General features: G+C 41.1%; 1 protein-coding gene across 1 annotated transcript in view; it reads left to right on the forward strand.

Annotated features, from left to right (window-relative positions):
* galnt14 (UDP-N-acetyl-alpha-D-galactosamine:polypeptide N-acetylgalactosaminyltransferase 14 (GalNAc-T14)) overlaps positions 1–13,436 on the forward strand; it is a 115,708-nt gene extending 102,272 nt beyond the window's left edge. The window contains exons 12-14 of the mRNA XM_026341864.1: positions 956–1,100; positions 5,938–6,057; positions 11,555–13,436. Of these exons, the coding sequence (XP_026197649.1) occupies positions 956–1,100; positions 5,938–6,057; positions 11,555–11,713 (424 nt within the window). The 3' untranslated portion in view covers positions 11,714–13,436. The remainder of the gene's footprint in view (positions 1–955; positions 1,101–5,937; positions 6,058–11,554) is intronic.
* Positions 13,437–14,136: the final 700 nt, after the last annotated feature.

Below are 14,136 nucleotides of genomic sequence, written 5' to 3' on the forward strand. Positions count from 1 at the left end.
ACTTCAAAAGAAAACAAGTCGGAACAATAAGAGAGAAGCTTAGAGCTTTAATCTGTTAGCTTCATTTGCAGATCTTATGGTGAAGTCACACTGGATTTTGTCTCACAAAATTTGAGGTAGGAAACCCACAGGACAGACGACAGACGGCATAAAACATAAATTACAAACCAACTTTTTTTTTTTTTTCCAGTGCACAGTGAAAATGCAGCATGCAGTGCACCACGCTTTGGTAAAATTTGTCACCCTCACAAACACACAGACAATATTTATGTCTCTGTGAACACCTCAGTCACTGTGTTAAGTCTCTCTCTGTTCTGATTGGCCTCTTCTCTCTACACCACACATGCACAAACACTCACACATGATTAGCTCTGGCAGTGACTCATACTATAAACAGTACGCACATAATGATGCACACACATAAAACATATATGTGCACAAACATACCTTGACAAATACCTTTAAGCAGCTTCATTTAAACACCTCCTCTCTTTCACACACACACACACACACACACAGTTAAATACCCATTTATCCACTGAAGGCTGGTGTTAATCCCCCAGAATGGAATTAACAGGCTTGCTCTCAGGGGAAGACAGACCTGACCCTTAAAACTCAGAATAACCTTTAACGGGTTATTAAAACAGAGAGATAGCAGATTAAATTAATGCTACAGGGCTTAAGCCCGAGTTTATAGCGCGGTCGAGAATTTAACAAGAACCACTGAGAAAGTTTATCAAAGAAGAAGAAGATTGGAAAGAAACTTTCTCAAGTAATGAGTTAGTTAAAGGTGCAGAGCATCAATTTAACTGGGATATCTTGATGTAGTTAATTGTGAAGTAGCGTGTTTCCACAAAGTAAAGGGAATTTTGGATGTCTGTGTTATTTTGGTTGGACTCTTTGTCGTAATTCTGAATGAGGCACTTTTTAATTTGTATGTTGTTTTCTCCGTCAGGGTCCCCGATGACTCAGACTCACAGTCCGGTGTGATCAGACAGAGGCAGAACTGTCTGGAGTTGCGCACGGTGGAGGGCCAGGACTTTCCCGTGCTTACACTTGCTCCCTGCATTGGAAAAGAAGGCGTCCCTGCTATCAACCAGGTGGGTTGGTTCTTCGAGGCTGTGGTGGAGTTGAGTCAGTTCATTGGTGCATGTATTGAAAATATTATTTTTAGCTAAATGTGCAGATTTGCTCTAGAACTTAACCACGTTTCTATCTGGAATTGTCCTGTATGTAAGTCTAAAGCTCTGATATAACATGTAATTAATAATAAGATATTTTACATACATATGCATGAGTATGGTTGGATGGTCAACAAGACACAGAAACAGAACTTTGACTTGAGGAAATACCTATTTTATCTCTAAACTCAACCAATTTGTGATGTTTCCACAACTGTAACTGGGCAATTATGATTGTTGTCATGGCGACAGCCCTGATGCGCAGCCACTATCTTTCCAATGGCATCAAACAGTGATGCAATAACTTCAGCATCTGTGTGAGCCTCCAAAACCATTATCAGACCCTGTTGGATGAGAACATGTTGGAAAATTCACACAAAAGTGAAATTACAAATATCTGAGTAGAAGAGAAATGTAAGATTTAAGTTTCAAAGGTTTTTGCAGCTAAGCAGAACATGAGGACTGTTAATTAATGTGGTATTATCTGAACCTCATGAGTTAAAAAAAGGCCAGTTTGGTCAAAAGAAAGAATAATTTTAACCCGTTTCAATTTATTCTCCACAAAAACAAAGATGGTGACAGAAAATGATGCTGGTGCGAATCAGTAACAGTTAAAAAAGTCATGTTGACGTTCGAGTGTGCGGAATGTGAACGTTTCTCACATCGACTACCAGCGGTGACTGGAGGCCATGTGGTTGTTTTGCCATCAGATTCATTTGAAATCTGTTAATTACATGAAATATTGTACTGAGAAGGAGAAAAGAATATAGTGATGGATGGTGGGTGAAAAAAACGGTTGTTACTCATTAAGCTGGATCTTCTCTCTCTCGCTGGTCATTAGAAGATGTAAATTAGATTCCTGTAAGAAAAGATCGTCCAGTAACAACATGTTGTGACAGGAGGTGTGTTTGTGTGTGTGATTGACATGCAGTTTGTAGGGTTGTGTGTGTGTCTGCAACTGTGTGTGCATGTCCAGGTTTAGATTTACTTCTCTATGGTTCATCTTTGTGTGTCCAACCCGCTGTCATAGTGCAGTTTAATGTACTCGTAGCTGCTTAATACACCAAAGGATGTGTGTATTTGTGTGTATTTGTGTGTATTTGTGTGTGTGTGCTCGTGCATGGCTATGTGTGCATGCGTTCAGCCTTTTCTCAGCCTTAATTAATACCCGTAGGATTCTCATTATTCCATGTTTAGAACGAATGTGGAGGCCGTGATTTGCTGTAACAAGCCGCTGCTGCAGAGAGCGAACATGTCGGCAGCTGAACTGCCTCAAGGCTGCAGAGGCTGGCTTGTGACCACAGGGTCGCTGGTTCAAATCTGTGAACTCACAGGGGGAACAGCTGGGATGTATGTGAGTGTGGGAATGAGAAAGTCTCCCTTATTAGCTGCTGTGGAGAAGTCCTGGAGGAAGGCTCTTAATCTCTGTTAGTTTGTGTTTGAATGGCGTGGCTCCCAGGTGGGAATGTGTTTGAACTCAGATAATTCAATTCATTATTTTGTTTTCTGTCAGTTTTTCCCTTAAACTTTGAAAAAAAGAATATTTGTAGCATCAGACTTACTAAACGTGGTCGAACCAATTATTATTATTGTTTATTATTATGTTTTCGTACCCACAGCTTCTTGTTGCCGTGTAAATATCGTCACAATCAGGAGAGAAATTAGCTCTTGACTCAGGATGCACATCAGTTAATGTTGATTTTTACTCCTTACTGTGATCCTTCCTGAAGATTAACTAGGTAGTTTTAGTTGTGTAACCTTAATTAAACTTTAATGAGAGAGGGGGCTGATCAGAAAACACTGTAACTCTCGAGCGGTTGCTGAGAAGTGCACGTACAACAACAGATGATCACACAGGTTCCAAACAAACCGATCTCCTTCAGGCTTTTATGAGGAAATAAAACAGATGCTCTCTGCTTAAAAACTCTTAAAATAGCATCTATACTTCTTAAAATTCAGTATTAATATGCAAATGTTTTAATTTCAAAAGTTTACGCCACAAATTTTCTTCTACATCACTGAAAAAACATGTTTAATTTATCTACAATGCAGATTTCAGATTGTGTAAGTCGCATTTTTTAATTAAACTTTATGTCACAAACAATGCTGCAGGTAGACGCCGCAAACTCAGATTTAACTTGAACACAGAGGAAACTTTTCCTAATTCAATACAAACTCATTGAAGAATGGATTGAAAATCTGCCTTTTGGTGCAAAACTCTGCTCGTACATCATTCTGCAGTGTTTTATGGGCTTTTTCTTGTAGTCGCCAGCAACTCTGGTGATCTGCAGTGTAAGCTGTGTACTGACTTTTCTCTTTCAATAAAGTTGATGAGTTTAATGTCATTGGGTTAGCATAATAGCTTGGTAGACTATACTATATACTATAGACGCTACTGTATTCATCAGCAATACAATATACTGTAATTGTGTAAAACGTGCTTTGAAACATCCATTGTTAACACAAAGATTTGCTCTTAGTTCCTCTGAATCAAAGAATGAGGATTTCTGTCTAGAGCCGACATTTCGCACCAACAATCACACACAGGGAGAAATCAATAGCAGAAGCAGAGAGACCAATTTGTAAACCCACAGCAGCAGAAAACAGACCCGGAACCCTGTAATGTCAGTCATCCAGGATTCAAATGTATTCCTCTGTTCCATTAATGGTAAGTTTCACATAATTTAAGGGTGACAGCTGTGCATAACAGAGCAGAAGTATGAGATGAATGAGTAGGAGAGTGACGAGCATGAAATGTGACCCACTGAGCCACAAAAACAGAATTCTGAACACAATTGGTCCCAAATGTAATGAGTGCACAGGCGCATCGTTTCTGCTGTCAGCGCTGATGTGAACACGAGGCAGCTCAGTCAACTTTTCTCCAGAAAAATCCAGCTTACACTCACAGCTTCGTGCACAGAGCTGCAGGTGCTGTTATTTTGTGCCAAAGTGCACTTTGTTTTTAACCTTTCTTCATCCAGGGAACACTTGTGCTGAGGGTGCAGGCTTTGTTTCACACCTGACCTGCTTTATGCTGAACTCCACAACTAGCGAGCGTGTTTGTTTAGCTGCAAGCACAGAAACACGATGCAAGATGAGTAGAAATGAGTGTGCAAAACCGACAGTGCTGCTCCCTGACATTTCTGAGTAATCTGACTATGTGTGAATGTATAATAAAAAATTTCCACACAACGGCTCAGTAGCGAGGTTACTCCCCAAATTGGGTTAAGACTCAATGTTCTGTGCACTGGTAAACGTACCAGCTGAATGTTGGCAGGCTCCAGCAGAGAAGATATATTGAGCTACAGGACCAATTAACCTCTGGTGTCATTCTCTTTGTTACAGTTCAATAAATCAATCATACAGTGAAATAAACCCTGCAGCGTTGAGAAATTTAGGATAAAACTCAATACGTGACAGAGCTGCTCTGAAAACACCTCCTGCTTTGTTCATAAAGGTAAATTAGCAGGTTTATAGTGATATTATTACTGTAATAACTAAAACATGCAGTCATGTGACCGTGCACACAGTGACCGTGTGGCTGCCACACTGACAGACATTATTAAATCATCAGTTGAAATTAGGGCACCCCTGTACGAGGTGTTCTAGATGTGTCAAGATGTTTTTCACTGGTGTGACCTTTCTACTGTTTGTTTCCTGAGGGTGTTAAAACACACACCAGGTTGAATTTGCCATGGATCCTGCAGCTACGCTAATAACCCCGACCCAGTTACTCCTTCTGTGTTTGTGTGTGTTTGTGTTCACTCATGTTTTCCTCACATGTCCCTCTTTTATATGATCATTAATGCATCTGGATGCTTTGAACCCTGACCTGCTGGTAATGCTGCTACCTGTGTTAACGTGTGTGTGTGTAGAGCCACATGAGCACATTGATGCACACACCTATATCACACGTCAGAGTATTTAGCACCAACATCAATACTACTTCTGCTACAATGCAGCACTTTGTTTCTGTGTGTGTTGAATATTTTAAAGGCTTCATCTCTTTGTATATTAGATTTTTAAAACCTTTAAATCTTGCATATCGCTCTTTATTATTATTGTTATTTTCTAACAACTCAAATTAAACATTATTTATTGTATTTTTCTTAATTACTCTGCTCGTTTCTCTCAGAATCTTTTTTAAATTAAACTATAAAGCTGAGGTACATGCTATTGTTCATATTTTGGTGTAAATAAATTCTAAAGCTACAATAAACAAGTCCGTTCACTGTTTCAGCTAATGCAGAATCTTTAACCATGTGAATTAATTTTTTAGCAGAAGATACGAGTTTGAAGCCTCGATGCAGGATTGATATTAGACCATAAGCTCATCCGTGTATTGATTTTAAAGCTGTGAGCTCCCACTCCTCAATTTTTCCTTCTCTGATTGGTTAGGAGGACAAAGCTTGTAAAAAAGGGAATATCTCTGCACTGCTGCAAGGCCGTTCAATGCATCTGGATCACAGGAGCCTTTGACAGCACCTCTCCATGTTAAGATATGTTTATACATCCATGCAGTTGTTAAATGAATGTAGTGTTGTTAGTGGAACGGAGCACAACATGGAAAAATAGACAACTGAATGTCACTTTGCTGTTCTCTGCCTTCTTCTTTCTCACTTCTGCCTGAATAACTTTATATTCTTGTCAGAAACAAAGAAGCCAAAGCAGCTCTCAGAAATGTCAGTTCACCCAAACCAGAACAAACAAACACTGAAAAAAGATTAATTTCCTCTCTCTTCCTCTCGTTCTCCAGGAGTGGGTGTACACTCACGGGCAACAGATCCGCCAGCAGCAGCACTGTCTGTCTCTGTCCACCACCTTCCCTGCCTCCCAGGTCCTGCTGCTGCCCTGCAACATGGCCGACGGCAAACAGGTCTGCACACACAGACTCGCACGAATACACATATTTCAAGCAGACAGGTGGTGTGTAGCTGCAGGCGAGTCGGTACATTCTATCATATGGCTGATAAATTAATCTAAATGATAATTAATCTACAGCTAAATTTATCTAAAGAAGATTGTTACACATACACATTAACGCCGCAGGGGCAGATGTTCAACACTTTTTTTGGACAGGCAGCTTGAAATACGCTTACACACATTCACATCCGCACACACACACTCGTCATTACCTGACCACTGGGCACCTTGACGGCTTCCCAGAAGCCCCTGCAGCAGAGAACAACATGACAACCAATAAATCACCTGAGAGAGAGAGAGAGGGAGAGACACAGGTGGAAAGGTGAAGCAACACAGGCAAATAAGGAGGACGAGAAAAAGGGAGAGAGGAAGGGGAACGTCAGGGGAGAGAGAGAGAGGGAGAGAGGGAGGTGAAGATTAGCTCATTACACCTCACCAACTGTTCAGGCTGCATGGAAAAATGTGTTTAAGTGTAAATGTGTGTGTGTGTGTGTTCCTCCTATCTGTATCACTGCAGTCTAAAGCCAAAACACTGGCTATGCTTTTATTTGCATGTGTATTAGTGCATGTGACTCCGTGTTTTGTGGGCCGTGTTTCTGTGTTTGTCACTTCTATGAGTCATCGGTGATGAAAGATGAATTTGGCCAGAGAGGAAGTTATGGAAGAATAAGTCCAGAACAAACCAGAGATTAGTCAGTCGTCTGTCACATACTGTCGAATATCATCGTACGGCTGGAGCAGCTCACAGAAAGAAAGAAGCTCAACACATGAAATAAAATGAATCTGGAGTCAAAAAAATGACAAGTGACAATAAAAGGAACAAAGAAGGAAGTAGAGTTAGTAGTTTACATTCTTGTGATATAACGTTCAAAAGAATGAGATGGAGTGAAAACCTGAATGAAAGAAACTAATAACAGAAGACAGAAAGAAAGATGAAAAGAAATGATAGAAGGAATAAAGAATGGAAGAAATGAGGAAGGAAGAAACAAAAGACAGAATAAAAAGAAAAGGAGAAACAAACATGGGACAGAAAGAAAAAGGAAACAAGAAAATGAAATGCATGAAGACAGGAGGGTGTGACGAAGGAAAGGAAGATAAGAGGAAGGAATAAGGGACAGAAGGAAGGAAAGCGATATATTAAGGAGGGAATAAGAAAGAAAGAAAGAAAGAAAGAAATAGAGGAGGGAATAAAAGAAGAGAGAGAGAGAAATAATGGAAAAGAAAGACGGGAATGGTTTGGGAGAGGACGAGGAAGCAAAGGAACAAGATAGGAAAGAGGCGAAAACAGCTGAGGTTTGTGGTAATTGACAGTTTTACACAACACACACGCACACACACACACACACACACACACACACACACACACACACACACACACACACACGTGCACAGTTTAGACAGCCAGGTGTTATATTGCTGGAGGGGATGCAGCTCGGCCTGTTATATATATCAGATACCAGACTGTTAAATTAACTGACTAAGAAACTTCAGCACACACACACATACACACACACACTAACACACACGTGCATTTTAGCTGAGCCACTGAAGCGCATCACTGTCGTGTAACTGAAACCACTAAACCTTCGTAACACGCAGATACACACACTCTGCTGTTACATGTCCCAGTTGAGGATGTGTGTGTACGTTTCTGCCTGTGTCAGAAAGCAGGAAGTAGAGCGATGAGAGCTAATTAGAACGAAGATCCACTGGAGAAACAGCCCAGAGCCGACTGGTAGAGAGACGCTGAGACTGGAGGAGAGAGAGGACGAAACGCAGAGTGAGGTTAAATAAAGGATAGAACGAGACGGGGAGGGGAGGACGGGGGGACGAGAGACACGAAGAACAACAAGGAATAAACAACCATGACAGAGAGAGTGAAGGAAGACAGGAAATAAAGCTGAAGACGGAAACTAAAAGTAAAACCTGGAGTTTATTCATCACGTTAAAACTTGTGTGGAGATATGATGTTAGGTTCAAATGGGGGAAGAAGTATTTAAATCCTTTACTGAAGTAACAGTACAAGAACAATAATGTGAGTTGTTCCTTCGAAAGTCAAAAATGTGTTGTTAACCACTCCAAATTAGAATAAAGTACAAAACTAAGCAGTACTGTCTGAAACATGTGGGATCACAGTCGCTCCCAGAGTTATTATATCATCAAAAGTTTATAATATAATTAAAATACTGACTTTACAGTGACTTCACTTTGCCTGGTCTTCAACATGTGCTTAAAGTACTCATACAGTTATACTGTGACACTAGTGAGTAGTGAGAAGTAAACTCTCTAATGGTTCTGATAAATCGGAGGGTTTATGATTAATGGGCTAAAGCTAGACAAATATGTATTTATTATTTCTTTTCGTAAAATAATCAATAATTAATAATTAACCTCTCACAGATATTTGATGCAAGTAGCTCAACACTGTACTTAAGAACAGTTTTTATCCACAACTGATCATTTTAGTTTTAACCACCGTACTGAAGAGAACAAGTTCTAATTCTCACTAGTTCCAGGATGACAGACATCATACACGACAGTCGATGTGGTCACTGTCTCACACCAGCTGATCCTGTCGCCAAAATATCTCCTGAGATTTGAGCGAGAGGTGCCGGAGACAGACGTCTGGCATCAGAAGCGCCCCGGCACGGCACAGCATGCAGGTAGCAGGATCTGTCGAGCTGGGTGAATGAAGGCAGGAGCAGGGAGGCTCGTCGGCCTTCCCATCGTGTCCCTGTGCGGTGCTCTCAGTCATGAATCAGCTGTCTTCCTCTGCAGAGAGCGACAAATTGATCTGTGTGTTTTCGTTCCTGACATCACGTCTGTAGCATCAGGCCAAGCTTGAATTCTGAAAGGGCTAAAATACAGATTCACTAGTAGCCTGAGAGGCCACTGGACTCTGTATTCACCAAACTGTCCCGACAGGAGAGAATGGTGTAAATCACCCACCTCAGCCTGATGGATGTCACCTGATCACGGGGCGTGTGAGATTTCATCATTAGCATAATCAACAGAGCCATATGGTTCACTGTTCTGCTCCGTTTGAGAGGAAAGTTTCATTCACAAGAACGATACTGAATATTAAAAAGCATCTCACACCACAGAGCATTAAGTTGGCAAACAGCACACACACACACACACACACACACACACACACACACACACACACACACACACGCTGCTAAAGAATCAGACAATTAAAACGATTTCTGCTTGATTAGGACGTTTTTCTTCATGGTAATTTGATAAAGACTAATTCCTGAAGTCGATGGTGTTATAGTGGATCGGAGCGGGGGGGCTGAGGGCCTTAAGCAGACTGAACAGATGCATTAGAGTAAAATGTGCTTTTAAAACAGAGTCTGTTTGTATGAGTGGTTCAAGTGCAGCAGAAACCAGTTGTAAATATTGTTTGTGCTTAATGACAGTGGGAGGTGTGTTTTTCCATTGAGATGATCAGAACCAGTTTCCAAAGCTATTTGACCGTGCAGCAAACTCTGTGGAGGAGCCCGGGCTGCTTTACTCATCAGGACGGCTGATGGTGTTTCTCTGACATCTGACTGCTGTATTCTGAAGCAAACGGAGTGTAATCGGGCCGGCTACCTCTTTAGCAGAACTACAAGTAGTCAAATCCCAATCCTCTGAAGTAGGAAAGCCAAGAAGCAGTCATGAAATTTTGATGCCCACTAAAATCAGGCCTGTCTGTGTTCACCCACTGATGACCTGAGTCTGATTCCTGTGCACACTGGGATTAACTGGCATCGGGCTGAGAAATAATGTATGTGGAGCACTTTCAGGAGGGATGGTGATGTGTAGAGGGACAGATGCAGAGTGTTATTCTTACAGGCTGACGTCAGCAGTGCTGCAGCAGTCAGTAATGAGGTGAATACTAATTGATTTACTTTTAATTATCCCACTGTCTTTTCTTTTTTCAATTAAAAAGCTCCACGGCTCGTCGCTACACTGTGATGAGCGTGTCATCTTGACAACGCCGCGAGTGGCCCACAACGCAACTCTACAGTACAGAACAAAGCCAATGCTTGTGTGCGTTATCACGAGGCCTTGTGGGATCAAGATACATGACAGCGTTCCGCTTCAGAGGCTCAGCAAACACAATGTGGCCGCTCCACGCCAACATACACACCAGGACACGTGTGCACACACAGTTACACAAAGATCGTCGTGCAGATACTACTTGCTCACACAAATCACACCAACACCCATGTTGTTTTGCTCTCTTGATTCATTTTTTCATCACTTTCTCATTTCTTTCTCTTCCTTTATCCATCAATCTGCTCCCTCGCTTTCTCTCTGATGACTGGGTTTCATACCCAAGGCTGGATAAAAGCCTCTTTTCATGTCTGATCATATCAGCCGCTTTGTTTTCCATCTTAAGAATCCAGCTATGAATAATGCACACACACAAACATCACATTTAGGCACACAGCACACACACTCTGCACATTCAGAGACTCTGATTAAACCAAATATTCATGAGAGGGCTCCATCTAGTGGTGACCAGCTGCAGCCACATGTGGTCCATCAGACAGTTAACATTTATTATTAGCACATTAATCATATTCTCAACTCTCAGGATCAAATGTGGATCTGTAGAAGTGGAATTAGTGATTTTTTAATAGCTGTGGAGCTGCAGCACAGTCTGTAGAGTCAGGTTGGTTGTTATTAGTGAGGTTTGAGGTTCGATTGCCAGCTCCAGTGTGTGGTGTAATTTAGGAATTAAGGATTAGGATTAAATGAGAGGTGCTTTGGACAAATGTCCATTTTAAAATACTTATAGTTTTATTCTATTACATTTCAGGGGAAAATATTTCAAGATTAGGTTTAAGATGTGTTAACATTACCCAAACTTTACCAGCTGCAACCTAAGAATTTATCAAGTTTTATAATTCAATGAAATAGTATTAGTACTTTTACCTTTGATAATTATAATATTTACTAATGGAAAGGTTCACATACTTTTCTTGCCACTATACATAATAATTTGGGTGCAGGACTTGTAACAGAGTGGTCCACTATTGCGATATCACTTAACGTAACTAAAATCTCTAACACCCTGTTCTTTTCTTCTTTGTATCTAAGAGAGTGACAGAAAATCTTACTGCAGATTCATGTTTCTTTGCACATTGGATCGTGGTCTTAAAGCTGCTCTGCAGAGCATGACAGAAGACCTTTTTAAAGATGTCTCGAGTGACTGCAGGTTTTGGCATTCATAACATCCTCCAAGCAGCACCTTCATATGAATTCTGCTTTAATTACTGCAGAACTACCACAACACAACACAAGGTTTGGATCAATAGCAGACAGGGCAAACCAGCAGTGTGAATATAAATCAGGTGGATGTTTGCTCAGATCAGCAGTAAACTCTTAACATTTGTAAAAGTCTTATTTTTGGATGTATCACATGTCCTCTTCTGAACTTTGTTCTCCTCCAGAGGTGGCAGAAGTCTGGGACTCACTTGGAGCACCTTGTCTCTCGGTTCTGTTTGGACTCGGAGATGGCTTTAGACGGGATGGACTCTTCACGAATGCTGGTCATCAGCCCCTGTGAACTGAGTGCATACACACAGAGATGGGAAGTCCCCTTCTCCTGACCCCTGACCTCGGGACCTTCCACCTCCAGAAGCCTGGCCTGTCACCCACTCTCCACCTCAGATTCTTGGGCAGGAACAGCTGCTCGGACAGAGCGACGATGCATGAGCACGTGGCGTCAAGGTGCCGCACTGAGGGAACGTGAACAGAAAGCTAATGAAGAGTTTTCACGGTTTCTGTTCTGTGAGGTCTGAAATCCTGATTTATTAAAGCTCTGCTCTGGATCGAAACATTGCTGGGGGAAGAGACGCGTCAGAAATGTTGAGTTTGTTTTGACCATGTTTGAAAGTGTTCAGAAGTTTTGTGGAGAGTCAAACTAAGTGCACCTTAAAACCCTGAACTGTCAAAGATTTGAGCTGGAGACAAACTTCGCTTGAGGAAAAAGCATCAATCAGACATCGTGTCTTGTAAAACCAGTGTCTGTTCAAGAATCTGGGAATTTAAACCAAGCACAACTGGAGTTTTTAGTTGACCTGTCAATGTCTTTACTGCAGTTTATGATCCAATCCATTCATCTTGGCACCTGAACAGGATCCCAACAGATCAACAACTGTTAGAAACTGATTGACCGGTTTCTGGTTTCCTCTTTTTCTAACATGAACTGTAGCACAAACAGAATCTGCTGCATTTCTTCTGGCTGTAAAAAGAGTTTTTTTTTATAACCACACTAGCATCTTGGTACAGTGGTTGTAGCAAATAACAGTTGATTAACAGCCACGGCTGGTTCTGTCTCACCAAGCAGAGTTACATCATTACCTTAATGTACGGTACCCCTGCTTTGTGAGACAGACCCCTGGATTGCATTGTAAAAGACGGCGGCACTGAGTCCTACACTGGTCCAGATTGTTCTAGACAGAGTCTTCATTCATTGTTTGCGATCGTGTCTTTGATGCTGTTAAAATAATCTTTTCTATCCTGTGACACTTCTGCACTGTTGCTGTTCACCAACTTCAGATTCCTTGTTCCTGTGAGCAGATAGATCACAAAAGAAATAAAGAGGAGCACGGTGCAGGAAAAGAGTAGAGAAGGGCGAGATCCAGGACGGGAGGTCCCAAGTAGAACCAGAACCAGCATTTTAGGACGAGCTACAGGTTCAACGACAGACGTCATGACGGTCACAGTTTAACCCGGTGTGTTTTCATAAATACAGGAACCAGTGCACAAGAAGAAGAGAACAGCTTGAATGCTGTCATCATGGTGATGTCTGTTCTTCTGAGGGTCGTTTCAGCTGATTCACATGAAGAGCTGCTGTGCGCGCGAGAATTTAAGTCTCTGATTATTTTTTGTCGAACGGAGGGAAAAGCTTTACTCTCACTGGTCTCTGTGGCACTAATGACGCACATTAGCACCATTACTCTAACGTCTCTGTCTCTTGTTCCACTTTGGAGGATTTACACATGAGTTTGGGTTCTTTGTGGTTTGTTTTCAAGATATGGAAACACATTCTTAGAAACTAATGGCTAAAAGCTATGAAATGTTTTCTTGGTCACGTTTGAGATTGTTTTTATTTTTGACTGACAGATGACAGAGTTGTTATCGACGGACAAACCACAGCTGCTGTGGGGATCAAACCTTTGACCCTGAGTAAGTGATCTTCTCTAAAGCTCAATGTACAACAACAGCACCCAGTTTTTCTAATTTTGAACAAAGCTCGGTCCCACTCTCCTGTTTAACATCTTCGACTGCAACATTTTGATATCCTGTTCTACTGCTCAATAAAGCTTTTATAATGGACGTTTCTGTGTCAGTGAAACAGTCGTTATTCATTAAACCCCAGTTTAACTTGATAAAAATGGTCAAAAGCATAAAAACTTTCAAACTATTAACATTTAACTGGTCAAAAGAAAAGAAGACGTCTCCTCCTTCACCATGACGTGCTTCTTAACTATTTGTACTATAATAACGTTATAATAATTAAAAATTAACATTGAGCACAGAGAAACTTTCCTTGTTGTGTCAAAGTCCACATTCAGACTGAGGACGACACTGTACAGTCAAACATTACTTTATTATTATATAATTTAATCTATCACATTATACATTTTTTAATGAAACTATTAGTTGTTTAACACTAAATACTTCCTGAGAAATCTGTTGTGTTGTATGTTTGTGGACTCTGAGGTAAACAGAATAATGAACCAAGTGATTTTAGGAGGTTTTACATACAATACAGTGAAGATACGCTCTTTTAATTCTTTCTACCACTTTACTCATAATTACATCAACGTGAGCTCTGTATCTAAAAATAAGCCAAAAGACAGAAAATGCATGAGGGGAGAGTTTCCTCTGTGATGCTGCTGTCTGCTTTTGTGCACATGAAAGCAGCATCCAGTGAAATGAAAGAGGCTCTGCACACACACACACACACACACACACGCACACGCACACACTCACACACACACACAGAGGGAGGTGGGAAGAGGGT

The sequence above is a fragment of the Anabas testudineus genome, chromosome 24, assembly GCF_900324465.2.
Source record: "Anabas testudineus chromosome 24, fAnaTes1.2, whole genome shotgun sequence".
NCBI lineage: Eukaryota > Metazoa > Chordata > Actinopteri > Anabantiformes > Anabantidae > Anabas > Anabas testudineus.